The sequence below is a fragment of the Tetrapisispora phaffii genome, chromosome 3, assembly GCF_000236905.1.
Source record: "Tetrapisispora phaffii CBS 4417 chromosome 3, complete genome".
In the NCBI taxonomy this organism is placed as follows: domain Eukaryota; kingdom Fungi; phylum Ascomycota; class Saccharomycetes; order Saccharomycetales; family Saccharomycetaceae; genus Tetrapisispora; species Tetrapisispora phaffii.
Window position 1 is genome coordinate 569,843 of NC_016522.1, and position 19,473 is coordinate 589,315.

At 32.6% G+C, this 19,473-nt stretch overlaps 9 protein-coding genes across 9 annotated transcripts; 6 read left to right on the forward strand and 3 right to left on the reverse strand.

The window, feature by feature from the left end:
• Positions 1-2,451: 2,451 nt before the first annotated feature.
• TPHA0C02580 (C2H2-type zinc finger protein) lies at positions 2,452-3,549 on the forward strand (the record flags this gene model as incomplete). The annotated part of the gene is made up of 1 exon (XM_003684797.1): positions 2,452-3,549. The coding sequence occupies one exon, from the start codon at positions 2,452-2,454 to the stop codon at positions 3,547-3,549; it is 1,098 nt and encodes a 365-aa protein (XP_003684845.1).
• A 618-nt stretch (positions 3,550-4,167) lies between these two features.
• On the forward strand, positions 4,168-5,961 carry MIH1 (putative tyrosine protein phosphatase MIH1; the record flags this gene model as incomplete). Its single annotated transcript, XM_003684798.1, has 1 exon — positions 4,168-5,961. One exon carries the CDS (start codon positions 4,168-4,170, stop codon positions 5,959-5,961), a length of 1,794 nt encoding a protein of 597 aa, XP_003684846.1.
• A 281-nt stretch (positions 5,962-6,242) lies between these two features.
• IMP2 (endopeptidase catalytic subunit) lies at positions 6,243-6,773 on the reverse strand (the record flags this gene model as incomplete). The annotated part of the gene is made up of 1 exon (XM_003684799.1): positions 6,243-6,773. One exon carries the CDS (start codon positions 6,771-6,773, stop codon positions 6,243-6,245), a length of 531 nt encoding a protein of 176 aa, XP_003684847.1.
• A 433-nt stretch (positions 6,774-7,206) lies between these two features.
• Positions 7,207-9,219, reverse strand: HOF1 (formin-binding protein HOF1; the record flags this gene model as incomplete). Its single annotated transcript, XM_003684800.1, has 1 exon — positions 7,207-9,219. One exon carries the CDS (start codon positions 9,217-9,219, stop codon positions 7,207-7,209), a length of 2,013 nt encoding a protein of 670 aa, XP_003684848.1.
• Positions 9,220-10,347: 1,128 nt separating this feature from the next.
• On the reverse strand, positions 10,348-11,424 carry SFK1 (Sfk1p; the record flags this gene model as incomplete). Its single annotated transcript, XM_003684801.1, has 1 exon — positions 10,348-11,424. The coding sequence occupies one exon, from the start codon at positions 11,422-11,424 to the stop codon at positions 10,348-10,350; it is 1,077 nt and encodes a 358-aa protein (XP_003684849.1).
• Positions 11,425-12,787: 1,363 nt separating this feature from the next.
• On the forward strand, positions 12,788-13,600 carry ASK1 (Ask1p; the record flags this gene model as incomplete). The annotated part of the gene is made up of 1 exon (XM_003684802.1): positions 12,788-13,600. One exon carries the CDS (start codon positions 12,788-12,790, stop codon positions 13,598-13,600), a length of 813 nt encoding a protein of 270 aa, XP_003684850.1.
• A 346-nt stretch (positions 13,601-13,946) lies between these two features.
• Positions 13,947-14,213, forward strand: MDM35 (Mdm35p; the record flags this gene model as incomplete). Its single annotated transcript, XM_003684803.1, has 1 exon — positions 13,947-14,213. One exon carries the CDS (start codon positions 13,947-13,949, stop codon positions 14,211-14,213), a length of 267 nt encoding a protein of 88 aa, XP_003684851.1.
• A 1,177-nt stretch (positions 14,214-15,390) lies between these two features.
• DEF1 (DNA damage-responsive RNA polymerase-degradation factor DEF1) lies at positions 15,391-17,568 on the forward strand (the record flags this gene model as incomplete). The annotated part of the gene is made up of 1 exon (XM_003684804.1): positions 15,391-17,568. The coding sequence occupies one exon, from the start codon at positions 15,391-15,393 to the stop codon at positions 17,566-17,568; it is 2,178 nt and encodes a 725-aa protein (XP_003684852.1).
• Positions 17,569-18,174: 606 nt separating this feature from the next.
• OAR1 (3-oxoacyl-[acyl-carrier-protein] reductase (NADPH)) lies at positions 18,175-19,041 on the forward strand (the record flags this gene model as incomplete). Its single annotated transcript, XM_003684805.1, has 1 exon — positions 18,175-19,041. The coding sequence occupies one exon, from the start codon at positions 18,175-18,177 to the stop codon at positions 19,039-19,041; it is 867 nt and encodes a 288-aa protein (XP_003684853.1).
• Between the last annotated feature and the right edge of the window lie 432 nt (positions 19,042-19,473).

Genomic DNA, 19,473 nt, shown 5'->3' on the forward strand with positions numbered 1-19,473 from the left:
TATATATATATAATTATGCGTATGCGTGTGTGTGGTGTATAAGATGACTCGATAGAGTGTGTTCTTCTAAATATAAGAATTTCTTCAATCGTAGAAAAAAATGCAAAAAACAAATGTAATGATGTCGTTAGCGGTAAAGAATAGTTAATTTTGAATATAAGTATAACAAGTTAAGAATATATTAAAGAAGGAAAACAAAAAAGAAAACCTTCATTAGAAGTTGATAAAGAATTAAGCATGGGATATTAAGATACATACGTATTACAATCAGTGAAAAAAAACAACATTATTAGAACAGCTATGCCATATAGCCAAAAGTAATATGTATATTTCACCATCTTGCCAAGTTGCAAAAACGAAATCTTAGAAGTGGGTACCCGGCCTTTCTTTGATCATATTTTCGAAAAACGAAAAAGCACAAACGAAAATATTGGAATCTGCGAATCTGCGCAAATGAGTGTTTTGTTGGTGTCAGAAACATATGTGGGAGAGGCAGGGGGGACGCGGGATTGGAGAACTGCATATGTATTGGTGTCATTGGAACGATTGATTATACAAAGACGTAAGTACGAATGTAGTCATAAGAACAAGGCATAGAACCGCATAGAAGTACATACTGTCGTAGTAACTACGTGCATATTTTAGTAAAGTATTTCGTTTAGAATCGTCTCCCTGAGCATAACAAAGGCTAATTTTGAGTATTTACTTATATCTAGTGTTGTTCTTACTACTGCTCGTCGATGCATCAGCGAAGTGAAAAAAATAAATAGTGAAATTCTATTATCAGGGATTAAAAGGGAGGAGATAAAATGTCAATCTGCACGGAACTGGATACCCATGGATAAAAACTCCAGGACCCGATATAAATAGCCTTTTCCAGATTTTATTTTCCTTGTTTTTTTCCTTCGGAGAGATTCGGGTAGCTGAATTGTTTATTTAATAACCTCATCTAGTACATCTTACGGGCTGCCGTAGCTGTTTAACCCGTCTTCTTCAGTTTCGTTGTTTAGCACACCACGAAACTGGAGAGGACAAGCACAGTAATTATGTTGAACTGGCATTCCGTCGTACGCGATCTTTCTTGTTCACTTCTTAGGATATTGAAATTGCATAACGGAAATAGATGTTTGAGGGTTAATATCCATGGTAGCAATAATGATTATTTAAGCAATATACAATATATATATATTACACGACACAATACAATATCAGTTACAAGTGCTTTGCTGCTTTTAATAGCAAAAAAAAGTCAAAAAAACCAAAAAATATACAACACAAAAACGCAAAAAAACACATGACAAGATGCGTTGAATTGTTTTTTATTCTACAACGCTTTCACTCTAATTACATTTTTAATTGTAATTTAATCCGGGCTTTTTAAACTTGCTCTGTAATTGTCGTGTGTATGTTTCTTTTGTTCACCCTAATAACTAAATTATATTTCGAAAAGAGAAAGAAGAAAAAAAGCAAAGACAAGATCCGAAGAAGCAGAGAAGAGCGCCTGAAAATGATGACAAGATAATAAGCTAATTCTGTTTTCGTTTTAATTGAATTTGTCAACAATCCCCTACATACCGTACAAATAACTTAATACAACACATACTGCATTAATTGAAATACTTAAACATTCCCAACAACAACAACAATTAGAACACAATAGTATGTTATGCACATTTTCGACATATATCGTAGTAAGGATATGTCTAGTTGTTAAACTTCAATTATTGGCACTTCCTTGACAATTGCCCAAAAATATGTATATGCATATCTCTTTGTTTTGAAAAATTGCTATAAAAACTTGGTTATTTCGATTCGAGAAAGGTGGGTTATCTTTGTTTTCAAAATATTATTTACAATCGATATACTATAAGATACTTTAACTTGCAACTTTATTTGTTACGTCAAGTTTAAGGTTTGTTCCTCAAAATTTCCTTGCTATATTGATTGTCTGTTTAATAGTTTGTATTCAGGCCAAATCTACTTTTATATATGGAGGAATAACTACTTCAAATACCACACTCTCTACATAATAAAAATACCATCTATATTTTTTGCTGCTTTTTAAATTCGTTTGTCCTTTTTTAAGTATGGGAAAATTCCTAATCTGTATTACAGTACTTATTCTTCCTTTCTTCTCTTATTATCTCCATGCATGAAGAATATTTTATATATATATATAAGCTCATGTAATTGAAGTCAATCACAATTTTGTATACGTTCCGATACATGCTTGTCTTAGTTTCTTTTTTTTATCGTGTACTTGTTACGTGGTTACAAGTGTCAGTTAACATTATTCATCCGCATTGGCGATCTGGTATGTTTTATATGCAGGCCAGTAATAAAGTGTACTATAGGTGGAAATTTTAAGGAAGAAATATCCTAAATATAATATATTCATTACTGTATCCTTAGTTTTTTTCATCTATATGTATATACATATATATCTTTTAAATGGCGGATTTAGATGAATTGCTTAATAATGACGCAGCTGTGTTAGAATTGGATAGTCTAACTAATTTAGAATTTGAAAGTTTATCTAATAATATTAATGTTAACTTTAATAATAGTTATTTAGATGGACTGCTGATTAATAAAAACAATAATATTAGTGAATCAACATTAGTGACTCCCAAAAAATTGCATAAATCAAATAGTAACGTTTCAATTGGTTGGAAAGAAGATACTGTGGACTATAAATATACCACAACAAATAGTAATGAGATTCATAATAGTACATTGAGTGTAGTCGATCAGAACCAACCAAGAAATTCAATTTCTCATGGTGTTGATTTTTGGAATGTCTCAAATACAAAACGAAATAGTTTAGTGAAACAAGAAGGAAATAGAGATGAAAATGGAAACGAAGACAAAAACGAAAATGTTGACGACATTGTTAACTATGAATATGATACAAACTTATCCAAATCATTGAATTATTTTTACTTCAATTCTGAGAACCTTTCAAATTCAGCATTATTTAGTGAGAGTCCAGTACCAGTTCAAGAACAATCATTACTGGGGAATTTTCAGCCAACAATCAAATATTCAAACAGCATATCTCCATACCCCACATCAAACATATTTATACAAGACAACAACAGTAACACAACAATGAATCCAAATGATATATCTATACGAAAAAATTCAAAAAACAGTTATGATCAAGAATTCTTAACCAATAACGAGAGAAGGCCTTCCACTCTAATTAATGCCACACCCGTGTTGGCTAAAAGTATAGATCCTTCACAGAATTTTATAGCTAAGAGAAATAGTATACATACTTCCATAAAGCAATCTGCTTCATCGAAGGATAAGTTACCTTTTGTGAAAAGAAATTCAATATCACCACAAATTATTTACAGTGATAAACCGTTCAAATGTAATAAGTGTGAGAAAAAATTTAAAAGAAGTGAACATTTGAAAAGACATATACGATCTGTACATTCAACGGAAAGACCATATCATTGTCAATTCTGTGAAAAGAATTTTAGTAGGAGTGATAATTTATCACAACATCTAAAGACACATAAAAGACATGGAGATTTTTAAATCAGGGAGCAATACAAACATAACTTTGAAAAGAACACAACAACAACAACAACATAATACAGATATTAACAGAACATTTATATATATACATTTTATTTTTAATAATTAAATAATGATAATTGACCTACCTTATTCTTTAGATAACTCAACCAGTACTCAGATCCTCAGTCTACCCAATCTAGTTTCCTAAGCTTTTATTATTGAATGGAAAATAAAATCAACTAGTCTTTCATAGTTCAAATAAACTTATTATCTTACAATGATGTATGTCACAATAAATCATAGCTTTCCATTATTTACTACAATAATATTCTGAAACAGGGCGATATAACATTCCTTATAATTCCGTATTTATATTTTATTTTCAATGTTTTCATTTCGGATCAATTTTCATACTTAGTGACCTTATTTAGAAATATGAAAATATGATCATATATATATATATAAAGATATGAATATTTTCATTTAATATGCCTAGATTCTAAATAAACAGTAACCTAAGCGTAGTAGATTTGAACTTAAAAAGGTGATAAAGACAAAAGATTCATAAAATTAGCAGGCATATTGTAGGATTTTACAAAGTTGTTCACTTTAGAGACGATAAACGAGGCACAAAGAATGGGGTTACAATTTATGAACACAAAAGATAGTACTGATCTAGATCCCAATACATCTAAAAGATTATCATTTACTAGTCCATTCCATGAAGGTACTAAAATATTCAAAAATATTCATTCGTTATTGAAATCGTCATCAAAAAAAGATAGTCAATCTCCTTTACAAGAGAAAGATGCTAAAGATAAAATGTACATTGACGATGATTCAATTAGTGATGAATTATTAATTGCATCCCCTTCCAGAAATAAATCAAAGAGTAAGTTAAATTATAAAACAGTAGATCGATTACCTTTACATGATATCTCAGACAGTGTTATTAACACTTTGGCTAATATGGATAGATCACAACGATACGACGATGAACAATCTCTGGATAAACATATATTGAATTTGAAAATAGATAATCCATTAAATGCTCCACTTTTATCTAGTTTCAATTCTCTAGGATCTAATACCAATACAGTTAATAGAAATAATAGTGCCAACCATGATAGTTATTTTGATAGTGACGATTTGATTGTCAATAATATAACTATAAGTTTACCAAATAAACAAGATAACAGAATCTTGAAAACCAGATCAAATTCATTAAGAAGAATACAATCTACTTCTTCTCACAAAGATACAGAGAATCATTGCCGTTCAAAATATCCAGCAAGAAAAAGAAATAATTCGATGGCCATTGAGGTAAAAAATTTATATGGAAAGGTGACTCTAAACAACACACAAAAGCGAGATAGGATATCTAATAATAAAGTAGAATATGAAACTACAAATATAACGGCCGAGGGCCCAAGTAGTCTATTTGATTCTGTATTAAGTGAATCAAATATACTGTTTTATCATAATAATGATAAAAATACTAAAGACAATTTCCCACGCATTTCTCCTTCAACACTTAACGAGATCATTGATAATAAAATATACGAGCCGCATTATCAATCCTACATTATAATTGACACAAGATTCAGCTACGAATTTTTTGGTGGTCATGTAAAAAATGCATTAAATATTTCAACGAAAGACGATATTGAGTGGGAATTATTAAATGAATCGCGAATAAAATCAAATGCAAATCAGAAACCAATACTAGTGATCTTTCACTGTGAATTTAGTTGTTTCAGGAGTCCTATTTTAGCTTCTCACCTAAGAAATTGTGATAGAATATTAAATTTTGAAAGCTACCCATCATTATTATATCCTGATATTGTAATTTTAGATGGTGGATATAAATCATTTTTTGACAAGTATTCGCTTCAATGTTTTCCTTGTAACTATATTTCTATGGATTCACAAGAAAATGTTGTGAATCGAGGCCAAGAATTACACAAATTCAGGTCTGAGTCAAGGAAAGTTGTATCCAGAAGTAATTCATTATACAGATTATCATCAATATCAAGATCAAATTCAGCTTTGAGAAATTCCACATCACATAATAATAACAGGGCTGAATTTTCGAAATCAAACTTATTCATAGCAAAAACTGAAGATTGCTCAGTAAACCCATTTCAGGTCAATTTTAAACCCCCTCCACCCAGGTCAATATTTACAAAGGGTAGTTCATACTCTTCAAAAGAGAGTATTTATAATTCATCACCCACTAGCAGATCATCGTTTTATTCGATATTAGATAGTGCTAATGATCTTTCTGTTTTTAATCAAAACAAACCAGAAGATACTGAGGACAATTTTTTTGCAGAAGAAATGCCAATCTCAAGCGGCACCAACGAAGCATCGTTAACTCTACATGAGGCAGATGAAAGAGATTTAACGGTTTGCTTAGAAGAGCAATGAGTTATTGGCCTTAGTACTTACTCTCTGAAATTCCCTCAACTTTATAATATTAACCTTACATATTTACTCGTCATAGCCATACATACACATTCATTCATTTTCAATAAATTAATACCATATTTGCACAGTTATCAAAGTATAAAATAACACCCCGTATAAGTTAATAGAAGAGTTATCTAAATAAGAAATGTAACATTGAACTATTTTAATATTTAAATATTTATTTACACGTTAATGCCAATAAAGTTCATGAATATATACTTATGTATCCAATTATCGGATCACTGACGAGTTGCTAATGAAAGCGCATCATGCCTTCCAACTGTCTCATTTAGGTTAGTTCCCCAACGAGTTGGAGGCCATATTACTTTAACAACTTTACCTACAATCATTCCTGTCGCAACTGCACCAAAATTATTACTATCAACTGATTGGGTTACGTTATCACCTTCTACCCATATATGATTTCTAGGCACTAAAACAGTTTCCTTTGGATATGGATGTAAGGTCTTAATTGTATCAAACTGGACCCCTTTAATTCTCTTGCAATATATTTTATGGGGATCGGATGGTGACTTAATCAACACAATATCATTACGTTTTAAGTTGTATGACTGTGTACAGCCCCACTTCCAAAGTAATACCCAGTCTGTTGAAAGTTCGTTGTCATTTGGATTCAGAGAAGGTCGCATGGAAGGTCCTTTAATTCTGGCAATATATGATACATTGTCATTAAAAGCTATTATCACCGGTATCCATGATAGTATTTTCAAAGATCTTTTAAAGCCTGGTGAATGAAAAATGGTACTCATCCTATATACTTAAATGTGCACGGAGAAGCATCTGCATATATTCGTACAACCACTTGATAATACGACAGTAACTCTTAGATAAATAAGAAGATAGATCTTAATACATATGAATTAGTTTTGATCAAATCCTTTGATAGTTTTTGTGATACATCTTTGTTCTGTTATGAATCATAATTTTCATTAATACTTTTAATATAGCTTAAAATCCGAAAATTCACTAAATATTTTAAAGGTTAGTAAAATAAATGAAGCTAAAATCGTCGAATAAGTAAATATTTTTTACAAAATATAATATTATTACAATGAATTAGAATGTCCTTAATGGAGGAAATATTTATTTATATATTAAATAGAATGAAATAAAGTTCCAACGAGTTTTACTCATAAATTAATGAATTTGGGCAATGTATATTTCATTTGTCACCGATAAAATTTAATTCAATAACTGAATAAAATTAAATGGTATTAAACCACTCCTATGATTGATCCCAATCATATCATTACCGTATACTTCACCTTTATACCATTCATCACTGACAACCTCAGTTATCAATAAATAGTCGTTCTTCTCAAAATGAGCCAGACCAGGAGCATCATTTTCCATTAATGGATATTCTGCCTTTGCATACCGAATTACATTTAAACCATCACTTGTTACCAATGGTAATGTAACTGTTATCCCATTATCTCTTACTCTTCCAACTTTGGGATTAGATTCAGCAAATGCATTCGTTGCGGAACTTTGTATCCTATTCATTTTATACAAGGCTTCTTTAATCGGGCTTTCTCCATCCCCATATACCATTGATTTTCTACGTAACTTACCTTTTGAGTTAGTACTTATGTCCAATTGTGGATTAACAATTGTTGTATTCATACTATTATATCTTAAATCATCATTTACTTTATCTGAGGGCACAACTAATTTTTCGGAAGGTAAATTGTATTTAGATGACTCTGCTTCATTATTATCCATTCTACTAAAGTCTTTAGCTTTTCCTTCTTTTTCCTCCTGCTCGTTATCACTAGTTGTTGGAGATGGTAATTGTAAATTCGTTACAGATTTTCTTCTTCTATTTTTACTATTCCATGATTTAGCAAATCTCTCCGAATCATCGATATTACTTGTATAAGAAGAAATTGAAGTTTGCAATGTATCAACACTAGATTGATTTTTTACATGTGATTTAAAGTCAGTTGGATTTGATGAACCAGATGACGAGAGATTTTCTTCTTTATCTTCACTTTTTTTTTCCTTTTGATATCTTTTAGTCTTCGATGAATTGAATTTAGATATCTCATAATTTTTAGCCAGAACTTCGTCAATGTTTTCTGCTGCCATATACATGTCTTGATCTTTTACGGGTTTAGTTGTATCAAAGTCATCTTTAGTTAAGTCAATATAATTTGAATCACCATTGAATTTTTGTAACTGAGAAGATAACATCCTTATTGATTCAACGTATGAATTTCTTTTATTATGGGTAAGGTTCCTAGAACCTGATGACTCTTTGGATAACATTGTATTTGATCTTTCTTTTCTTGGCATAACTAAAGAATGCGAAGTAGTATAATTGCCATTAATGATTTCATTCTTTTTTGTTTCTTTATGATTTTTCTCTTTTAATCTACCAGTACCAAACTTACTGGAAAAAGAAGCAATATCATCAATTGCAGTAAACATGGCTAATTGATTAATTAAACTTTCATCCTTTGACTGCTCCAATATGCTTGTTTCCATTGTCGCATCTGCAAACTGTTGCAATTTTTCTTGGATAAAGCTAATTCTTGTTGACTCCATTTCTTGAAATTGAGAAGTAATACTTCTCCATTCACTTAACCAAAATTTTTGAGAAGATTTATATTCCTGTTTTAAAACTGCTAATTGATTTTGAATTTCTTGCAAATTATTACTCCATTTCGCCAATTCTTTTTGATTTTGTTCAGATTTTCTGACACCAACAGTATTAAATTGGTTTAATTTCAAACTCCTAGCACGAGATTCAGCTTCTTCTAACCGTTTACTCAACTCTTTACAACCTTTTCTTTTATTATATTTGTCTACTCTGAGCTTTTCAATCTTACCACTTAGCGTTGTGTATTTTGCTTGGATCTGACTAATAAAATCTCTTGTATCGATAAAAAGTTGTCTGTAAATGATTTCACTTTGCTTTGAATGAGCTTGAGCTCTGCTCTTTTCAATGTTAACTAAAGCTACCAGACTCTCTTGAACATTGCCATAATCTGGACTATTTGAAATATCTTTCATTAACTTATCATTGCCAGCACCCAATCTTCTAGCATAATCTTTTTCTAACTCACTTCTTTGTTTAAAAAAAGATACCATAGTATCACAAGCCTTTATACCCGAAGATATATGAGTTAGCAATACATTGACACCATTATCATGTTGATCCCAAAAACACTCTTCAAAATTATATGACATGACCAAAATATACCTTATAATATGTCCTCACAGTTTCTTTATTCTATTGTTTTAATTTAATATTTATAAGAAACGAATAAAATATATCAAATGATGTATAGTTAACTAACAATTATTTTATTATTATATCGAATATAGCACTTACCTTACGTTTTGACTAATTATAGATTGAGATGTACTTATAATCTTGGAAGGATATCGTTACATAAATTAAAGGAATACATTTTAGACTTGATGTTAAGTATATTGGTCAGCAATACTAATGAATAGTTTTCAATTGTAGTTACAATTGAAAAATAATTTCTTACTTAATTCATACAATTGAAAAGCCAGGATCTCTATTGCAGTTACATTCGAAGTTCCGATACTATTTACATATTCCCTAAATAGGATAAATCATTAAATATCCTTTTCTGTTGTGTATTCCTCTTTATTAAAATGGTAGCGCCGTAATATTATTCATTTAAAAAAAGAAGAATTGAACGAAGATGACATAAATTACTTAAAGCTTTATGCTTAATGAATGGATGAACATTTATTTATTATTTATAATTAATTGTCAAAGCCTCCCTTCTAATAATAATAGCAAGTAACAATGGATGGCTAACTATGTATTCCATTAAACTTTACAACAATTTTATATTCGGAAAGCATATAGCAATAATGTGGTGATGTTGTCAAATGTATTGTAAATTGCTTTCACTTTTTTAGTTCCAAATATAGCTTGAGATGTATATAGGTAGTTACTATTAATCTACCTTAATTACCTAAAGTGTTTGATGTATTATAGTATGTATTCTAGTGTACGAAATAAAATAAAAACAGTAAAATAAACGACATAGAAAGGAATGAGAAAAATAACGAGTGAAAAGGGTTTTAAGAATTATGATCTTAAACATTTCATCTATAGAGTTGTTCTAACGCAAAGTATTTTTGAAAGAGGTGTGATTTATATTACAAAACGAGTAACCTGGGTATTGAAATGATTGCAAAAAATAATTATTAGTAAATTGAAAGTCATCGTAAATGATATAAAATTATGCATGAATGAATGTAAAAAGAAATGACAACATATATATATAAACCAACTTTTCATAATTTTTTTCAGACAGTTTGATATATTTTATATTATGCTACAATTGGTTCATTTGTAAATGATGCTAGATCTGATGTGTTTTGATTTTTAATTTCCAACATGTGAGCATCTATAGAACCATCCGAATCCGATGTGTTATAAGAATCCGATGAACTTATTAAATTGTCATATTTGTAATAACCTTCGAAAGATTCAATCTGGTGGAAGTATAGCGATTCTTTGTATCTCCCTCCAACGTAAAAATCAGCCGACAAGATTATGAATAATAAACCGTACCAGAATGCTAACAGCCATTCAAAACAGGCACTAACGGAACCGTTGTCAGCACCAAAAGCAATGGCCCATATGACAGCCAAAGTCAACCAGACTGTCTTCAGAACAGCACTGATTGTAAATTTATTCCAAACATAACCAGTCCATTCATTCCAACGCATGTCTTCATATTTCTTTGTTTTACTTGGATCAGCTAGAGGATGGAATATAGCGTAATGCTTGCCCATTAGGAAATATTCAGCAATCAAACAACAAGTTGATAGAAACAAAAATGCAACGAAAACGGAGACCATTGAAATGTGAACATGTGGATATAGAGCAGTAGAGAAAATGGAACAGAACAATAAACCTAATTCGCCGATACCAGCTAAGAAGAATGCAGCAATAATCAGATTTCTCTCGTGCTTTGTGTAATATGGAGGCATATAATAATGCTTTGTTGCCATCATCCTCGTGTACTCGGAACTAACACTATTATAGTAATTATCCCTTGGATTATTATTATCAGCAGTTGTCTTACTTGAAAATTTGCTAATTTGAAATGGCCAATAACCTGATCTTTGGAAAAATTCACAAGCTAAAGTGATACAATAACCTAGGCCTTGCCACCCAGCACAAGAAATGAAAAGGGGACGTAGATTTGTAGCACCGATATCTGAAATAAAGACAGGGAACTGATAAGAGTCCATGAACCAATAAATTGGATGACCTTGGCCTGCCCAGCATGCTAACATAGCAACTAACATCCCCCACCAAGGAATGAAAGCAATCCATGGGATAATAAAAAAATAATTTGCTGGTTTTCTGAACCTAAATTTAAAATTAAATGAAGACATAGTTTATATTGACTCAGTTATTGCATATATGAAATATAATTCCAAACCGTCAATGAATAGTTCCCTTTCAACGATAGGGAGTAACAGATATGCTACAAAAATAGTATAATAGTAGACCAGAATAAAAACAACCGATATATACTTATATATATATATATGTATGTGTGTTTGTGTATATGTATGGATGATAAATAATTAAAAAGTGCAATGACTATCGGTTGTGTTATTCCAAGAATTTTATCATAAACGTTAGTATATAAAAATAAAAACAATCAGGTTTCCAAGCTTGGAAAGTCAGAATAATAGGAAGTAATGCTATGGACAAAAGACAAGGCTTAAGATAGAGATAGAGTGACATTTAATCCAAGAACTGCACATTTCGTCCTTGAATGTATCTGTGAATAAAGAGTTACTCATTGCTTTGAATAAATTAGAAGTTAGTTGGACTGAGACCATGTTAAAAATTGTATCACTATTAGGTATATCCCAGCTATTGGTCGAGAGGGAGAAACAACGTAAAAGAATGAAATACTTTTTTTCTTTCTTTTTTTGCAATTTTCATTTCGATTTCGATTTCGGACAATTCATGTGTGTGTGTGTACGTTTCACTGACAACCCGCCGTAGAAATCACATTTGCAAATGAAAATTGAACCAAAAGTTAAAAAAAGAAACCACAAAAGTAATAATGATGATAACTTGGTTCTCGAGAAACACTAACAATCAGCACATATGAGTGTGCCAGCAGTTGAATTATAAGGTTTCAACGTTCAATATGTTAAGTATTCCATAATATTAACAAAGGTGAGGTTTAATGCTGCCGGCATTTTAAAATTATATACTAGTCCGTAATCTATAGTAACTTCAATTAGTGTGACATTGAGGTTTGGCAGTCGCAAGTGCATCAGTATGTACGTTGGGAGTCAAGAATTGTTTAAATAACTTTAGCATTGTATGGCGTATTTATGTAGTTGACATGAAAAAAACACACACCCTTAGTTCTTGTCCCTACTGTGTCATGTTCTTTCGATAGTACTGCATCTTCTTTGATCATATCACGCACGGGATAGAATAATCGTCACCGTCCATTTACGTATTGCATTCGAATTGTTTGATATTATGAGAGATGCGGTTTCTCGCGTTTCACTACGAGTGAAATGATAGTAGCGAAAAAAAAAGTAATGGGAAACCAAAAATCAAAACAAATGGATTGTTAGATGTATTTTAAAGATATCTATATTTCTAAATGCATGCTAAATGAATTATAGACGGGTTGTGGATTGCGTGGCATATCGTGTTGGGTAAATATACAAGCTGGTATTTGCAAGGGTCGATAGGAAAACTTGAGAATATAGGAACACAACGATGGCGTCGCAGTCCCCTGAAGAGCAGTTGGAGAAACTTGAACAAGAGATAACTATTCACTTGCAGAAAATAGATTCGAATTTCAGTTATTGTTTTAACAAGATTACACAGGATATAGTGCCACATGTGCAGGGATATGGTGAAATATGCGAGAAAATTATAGACAGCTCAAGCTGGCTTATGAATATGTTCCAACAGTCGGGAAACATCGATTTGAACAGTTACACCAAACGCAACGATGAGTTGGGCAATAATACTCTCAATGGGAACAAAATAAGTCATAATCATGGGGACACACTCTTCCCATCAAATAACAGTACGGTAAACAATAATACGAATAGTGGGGTGATTATGGTTTCTAAAATGCCAGAGATGAAGCCAACTAAAAGTAATGATCGCAACTCGATGCGAGAAGAAAATAGTTCCTTCAGACAAGATTACTACACCGCAGACATAACTTCTGATGGTAAGATACTGAAAGTTCCAGATTCCAGTGACGAAGAGAATGCACGAGATGCTGACATGGAACTGGGGAGCGAGAGTACGATTCAAAGACAGAACCGTAAAAGAAAAGTGTCTTTGTTATTACAGGAGGAATATGGATCCAGTTCAGTGATGGGATCTCCTTTTGCAGAGAAACAGTCTGCTAGAAAACGACTTCAGACGACACAAAACGAACAAGACGAAGTCGACTCGAACCAAGATAGCGATAGATACAACAGTTCCCCTATGAAGGAAAGTTTAAGTGATCATGAGAGTACTAAAGAAGCACCTAAACCAGGTACTGTGATACATTTCACAACGCAAAGCTAAATCAAGATACATACATACATAAACACACATAAACAAACCTTATATATATGTATTGATATATTAATATAAAAGAAGGTATTTTTTAGATACTGAGAAACACGCGTACAAATGTCATCATTTTTTTCAACGATGCTTATGCTACTTAACCGAGTTTCCATAATTAATGCAACTGGAGAAAGTAAAGTCCAAATAAGTAGAAACACGAAGAGATTTATTATTAACAGTTGTTGAACATAGTTACCAATTGTGTTGGGCATGCATATTTGATGTCTGTTAGTTCATCAAGATCGAAGAGGTTCATTGCACGGCTTTAAAAGAAACACACACATACACACAACTGGTGGAAATGGGTAATACGATGTCTAATAGTTTTGCCCCTGAGTGTACGGAATTGAAGAAAGAATATGATGACTGTTTCAATGAATGGTACTGCGAGAAGTTTTTAAAGGGGAAGTCCATTGAAAACGAGTGTAGTAAACAATGGTATGCATACACCACATGCGTGGACGCAGCATTGATCAAGCAGGGAATTAAACCTACGTTAGACGACGCTAGAAAAGAAGCGCCATTTGAAAACGGTGGAGCTCTCACCGAGACAAAAGATGACAAATGATCGACTTTCCAGAAAGATCGAAAAAAAGGTTGGTCTTTAAGACGGCTTACATTGTAACAAAACGACAAGAGACACAGTCATGTAGAGAGCATGCGTGGGAGTCGTCATTATAGATAGTAAATAGTATCAAAACCGCAAACTCTTCGAGACAACCGCCTCATGTACATAGACCACATAGATTACAAGAATTAATTATACTCATATACACTTATATATATTGTGTCGCCGTCGTCGTACTGTTTGTCTTACCTTCCAAGTACCGCCAAGCCTTTCCAGATCACTCTCTTCTGGTTGGAGAGAACCGCCAGTTACCCGACTATACACACCCCATCTCCAAACGCAACGCCGCTCATGTTACACGAAACAGTACCGGCATACGGCCTACCTAAATAGGAAACTTCTGTCTCTTCCGTTCACATCATGAACGTAGTAGGGCTGTCGTACAGAGCCTTGACTCGCCCGCTCGCCCCTTCCTGCTTTTCTTTTGACAAACGAGAAAACACACCCACATCAAAAACAAACTTCATAAAACCGTCCGCACAACACAAACAGATAAATTACCCAATTAGGCAAAGCAACAAGCCCGGCTAAGAGGAAGAACGTGAACCGCCCCCCTCCTCGGGCCATCTTTCTTTTTCTCGCTGTCGTCCAACGTGACCGCACGTACTACCGCCACCGACCGCCATCCTTTTTTCTTCTTCGTCATGCTCTTGTTTTGTTGTAAATGCAAAAACCAGAATTTCAAGCGAAAAAAAAAAAAGAAGCAAAACATTTTCTTTTTTTTTTCTTCTCAAAATTTTGTCTTCCAAAGGAATGAAAATTAAATAAACCAGTAAATTTTTGATACTATATAGTACAATATTATAACATCAATTAGAACATTAAACTGTTAATACACACAACAACATATAATAATGTAATATAATACGTGTGAATTTTTATTCTAATGCTATATCAATCTGTGAAATAATTATTATTCACTATCTTGATTTATTTGGTTGTATGTTAATCTCTCTTATTTACAAATATGTATTTCATTTATTTAAATTTGTTAATCCTGTTTCACTTCTAATTTATTTCTTGATGCCTTTTTAATGTATATATCATATTTCTATAAAAGTAGTATCAACGTTTATACAGCTACATAACATACAATTAATATCAAGATTTTCCCATAATGTCGTCACAGTATAGGAGGTCGAATACACACAGCAGTCGTAATAATTCTCACAATTCTCACAACAATAGTAAAATAGATTCACAAACTAAATTCAAAATCGAAACACTATCCGAATTATTTCCAGACTGGACAAATGATGATTTAATCGAACTAGTCCAAGAATTCGATGATTTAGAAACGATAATTGACAAAATCACTTCTGGTGCCGTTACTAAATGGGATGAAGTTAAAAAACCAACAAAGAAAGAAAAACAGGAGAAAAAGGAACTACTATTACAACAACAGCAACAGGAATTGTTAAACAATATACAAGATAATAATACTCATAACAGTCATGGCAGTGCAACTGCCTCTAGTGCAAACAACAGTGCCTCTTCTAATGGTGCCGGAAGCGCTTCGTCGGCTTCTAATGCGAATAATGAAAACAACACATCAAATACACATACATCGTCAAATACAGTAAGAGAACATATTTCTTCGTCAGTGCATTCATCAAATAACAATTCTTCATCGTATCATGGCGGTCATCACGATAAAAACTCAAACAATGCAGGTTCTTATAACAATAGATATTCCTCAGCAAATCCTAACGTGAGAAATAAAAGAGTCCCATATAATAACAGCACAAAACATAGCGAAAAACTAGTCGCTAACGCAACAGTAAAGACAGCTAGCAGCACTTCTTCACATGCAACTTCGAATGGTGGTGCTGCCTCTTGGGCTGACATTGCCAATAAGAAAGATGTATCGACTAAAAAGAATATTGACCAACAACAAGGACAACAACAATCTTTTGCTGAGAAGACTGAAGCCGAAATTAAAAAATCACAGAATGAACAAATTGATGAAGGAGAAGTGCAAAAAACATCGAAAAAACAAGAATTCTTACCAATTAAACAAACTGAAGAATCTCAAGATTCTGCAAAGCCAAAGAAGATGTCATGGGCTGCTGTCGCCGCTCCTAAACCAAAACCTCAAAAGAAGAAGGAATCTCCTTTGGATGATGTCGACGCTTTGAGAGAAGAAGTTGAAACTATTGCAAGTGAAGAGATCGTAGTCAAGGAAGAAACTTTCATTGAAAGTGCCAGCCAAGTTCAATCCGAATCCCCTTCCAACGTTGAACAATCTGTTCAAGAAACTTCTACTATCAATAAGAATATAGATGTTACTGAATCTCCAGCTGCTATTTCTATTCAAAAGACTGTTGTTTCAGAGACCGTTGAAACTGAAAAAGAAATCGACCAACCTCAATTACAACAATCCCATGAACACACTGCAGTTAAACCTGACGCTCAAATCGAACAATCTATGGAACAATCTCTAGATAGAACTACTGAACAAGCTCAACAACAAAACTTGTATCAACAAGGTCAGCAAACTCAACATGGTCAACAACAATATGGTATGCAACACTCCAATGAAGCTGCTGCTGCCGCTGCTGCTGCCGCTGCCGCCCAACAACAGCAATACTTTATGTACCAAAACCAATTTCCAGGTTATTCTTACCCAGGCATGTACGACACCCAAAACTATGGTTACGCTCAACAGCAATACCAACAACACATGGGTCAAAATACTCCTGTTTCTTCTGGTAACGCCGCTCAAGGTACTCAATATGATATGCAACAAAGATACGGCCAAACTGCCAACGCTTCTGCTGCTACTGAAATGGGCAATGCTACCGATTCTCCCACTGCTGCCAACATTCAATTACAACAACAACAACAACAACAACCATACGGTGGTTCCTTCATGCCATACTATGCTCAATTCTACCAACAATCCTTCCCATATGCTCACCCACAATACAACATGGGTGGCCAATATCCTTACCAAGTTCCAAAGAGTGGTTATCAACAATATTACCAACAAGGTGTCCAGGGTGCTCAAGGCGCTCAAGGCGCTCAAGGCGCTCAAGGTGCTCAAGGCGCTCAAGGTCAACAGGCTGGGCAACAAGCTGAAGATCAATCACAGCAACAATCTCGTCAACATGCTGCTGCCTCTCAACAAAATCAACAACAAGGTCTGCAACAAATGACTCCACAAGAAATGCAATATCAACAATATTACCAATACCAACAACAACAAGCACAACAGGCTGTTAATGGTCAACAGCCATATGGTTACAGTTCTGGTTACGATTATACATCTCAAACTTCTAGAGGCTTTTACTAATTATAAATATATTATGATAAAATACAATTATAACATTGTAGAATTTTTTCTCAAAAATATTTATAGCTTTAAAAATCCAAGAGTTTGAAAATCAATTAATTTGATTTATTAAATGTTATTTGATATGTGTAATGGTAAATTTCACAAAATGATGATATGATGATTGACTCATAAGAATAAAAACGGATGTTGAGCTGAGATTTTTATCTTTGAAATTGAGAATAAATAAATTATTTGTATATATATGGTCTCAATTTTAATTCATCTAATTAATCATTTTTTGATAGTTAGTGGTTACATACTTAAATACTTTGCATGTTTATATACGTTAGTCACTGTTTAATGTGTATACTTTGTTCTATTCATTTTCTTTTAAATAGTCAATTAAACTGTTAAAATAAGGTATATATATATTCCTACTCATTATTGAGAAGTCTATTTTGAACTTTCGTATATTTTGAAGTAAGTTCTAAAGTATATGACACTGTAATCTATCATTTGCAAACACACTGTTTAAAAAAAAGAAGAGTTTAATGAACTAGTAACAGTTGCTCACTATATTATAGAAAGAATAACTGTGTCTTTCTTGTTTTTATCGTGTGCTAGATGCAATTTCTTCCAGTCGCCATAATAACAGGCGCAACAAGAGGAATAGGTAAGGAAATTACCAAGAAGTTATCATCGAATGGTATTAGTTGTATAAGTGTTGGAGCAAGTCTCCATTCTATTTCACGAATAAAACAAAATGACCATCTATCATTTATCAAGGAGAATCAACATCATGGTGCACTTGCGATTGATTTATCACAATGGCCAAATTCTTTAGACAGTTCCAACATCGACACGGTTGATTTCTCTCTGGATGGCAATACAATGGTATCCAAACAAGAACACGGAGATTCTGTCTTTAGTCTAATTGATATATGGAATAAACAATTGAAAGAGAAAGGTTTGTCTCATGATGTTGTATATTACACAAGTTTATTGATTAACTGTGCAGGCATAACTCAAGAAAATATTAGCATCAAAGAATCCAATGAAAAAATTACAAAAATAATGAATGTCAATTTCTTATCTGCAGTTACATTGTGTAACAAAACTATTATAAGAATAATTAAAGAAAAAAGGCAAATTAAGAATCAATTAGTAGGGCACGACGAGTCAATCTCACGGATGAAAACCAAGATTATCAATATTTCGTCTGCATTAGAAACTTCTAAATACATTATTCCTGGAACATCAATATATTCTGCATCTAAGTCAGCATTATCATGTTATTCAAAAACATTAAATGAAGAAATACAGAAAACAGGAATTAAAGTGACAAGTTTACCAATTAATTTAATTGAAGGCACAGATATGATTAAAGATTTATCGAATTCCTCAGGCTTTGAAAATCTGGAAAAGTATAACCTTCCAACTGATACGAAAGAGAATGTAGCCAATAAAGTATTCCAATTGTATCTAAAATAATAACTTACTTTTAGTTTGAAAGAAATAATTCTGTGCCCTTAAGCTACATTGCATTTATCTTTATTAAATTATAACAATGGAAGAACCAACACTAGTCATCTCTCACTAACCTTTGGATTTTAAGATTTTTCAATCACGTGACTGCTAAACATATTCTGATTTTTATTTTTTCCAAAACTCGACCACGTTCGTCCAAAAGGATACGTTCGTAATCAATTTGTACGAAAAAAAGAAATGTGAAAAGTTTTTGCGATGAGTTGTAAAATAAATTATAATGATGAGGTCCTGGACGATGGATTTGATAACATTTTTTTTTTAACAACAGTTTACCTGTGATAAACCTAAGAAGTATGTGTTATTATTATTCGATGAGCTCTTTTACTATGGGGACGATATTAATTGAACTATCTATATGCTGGCATTTATTTACTT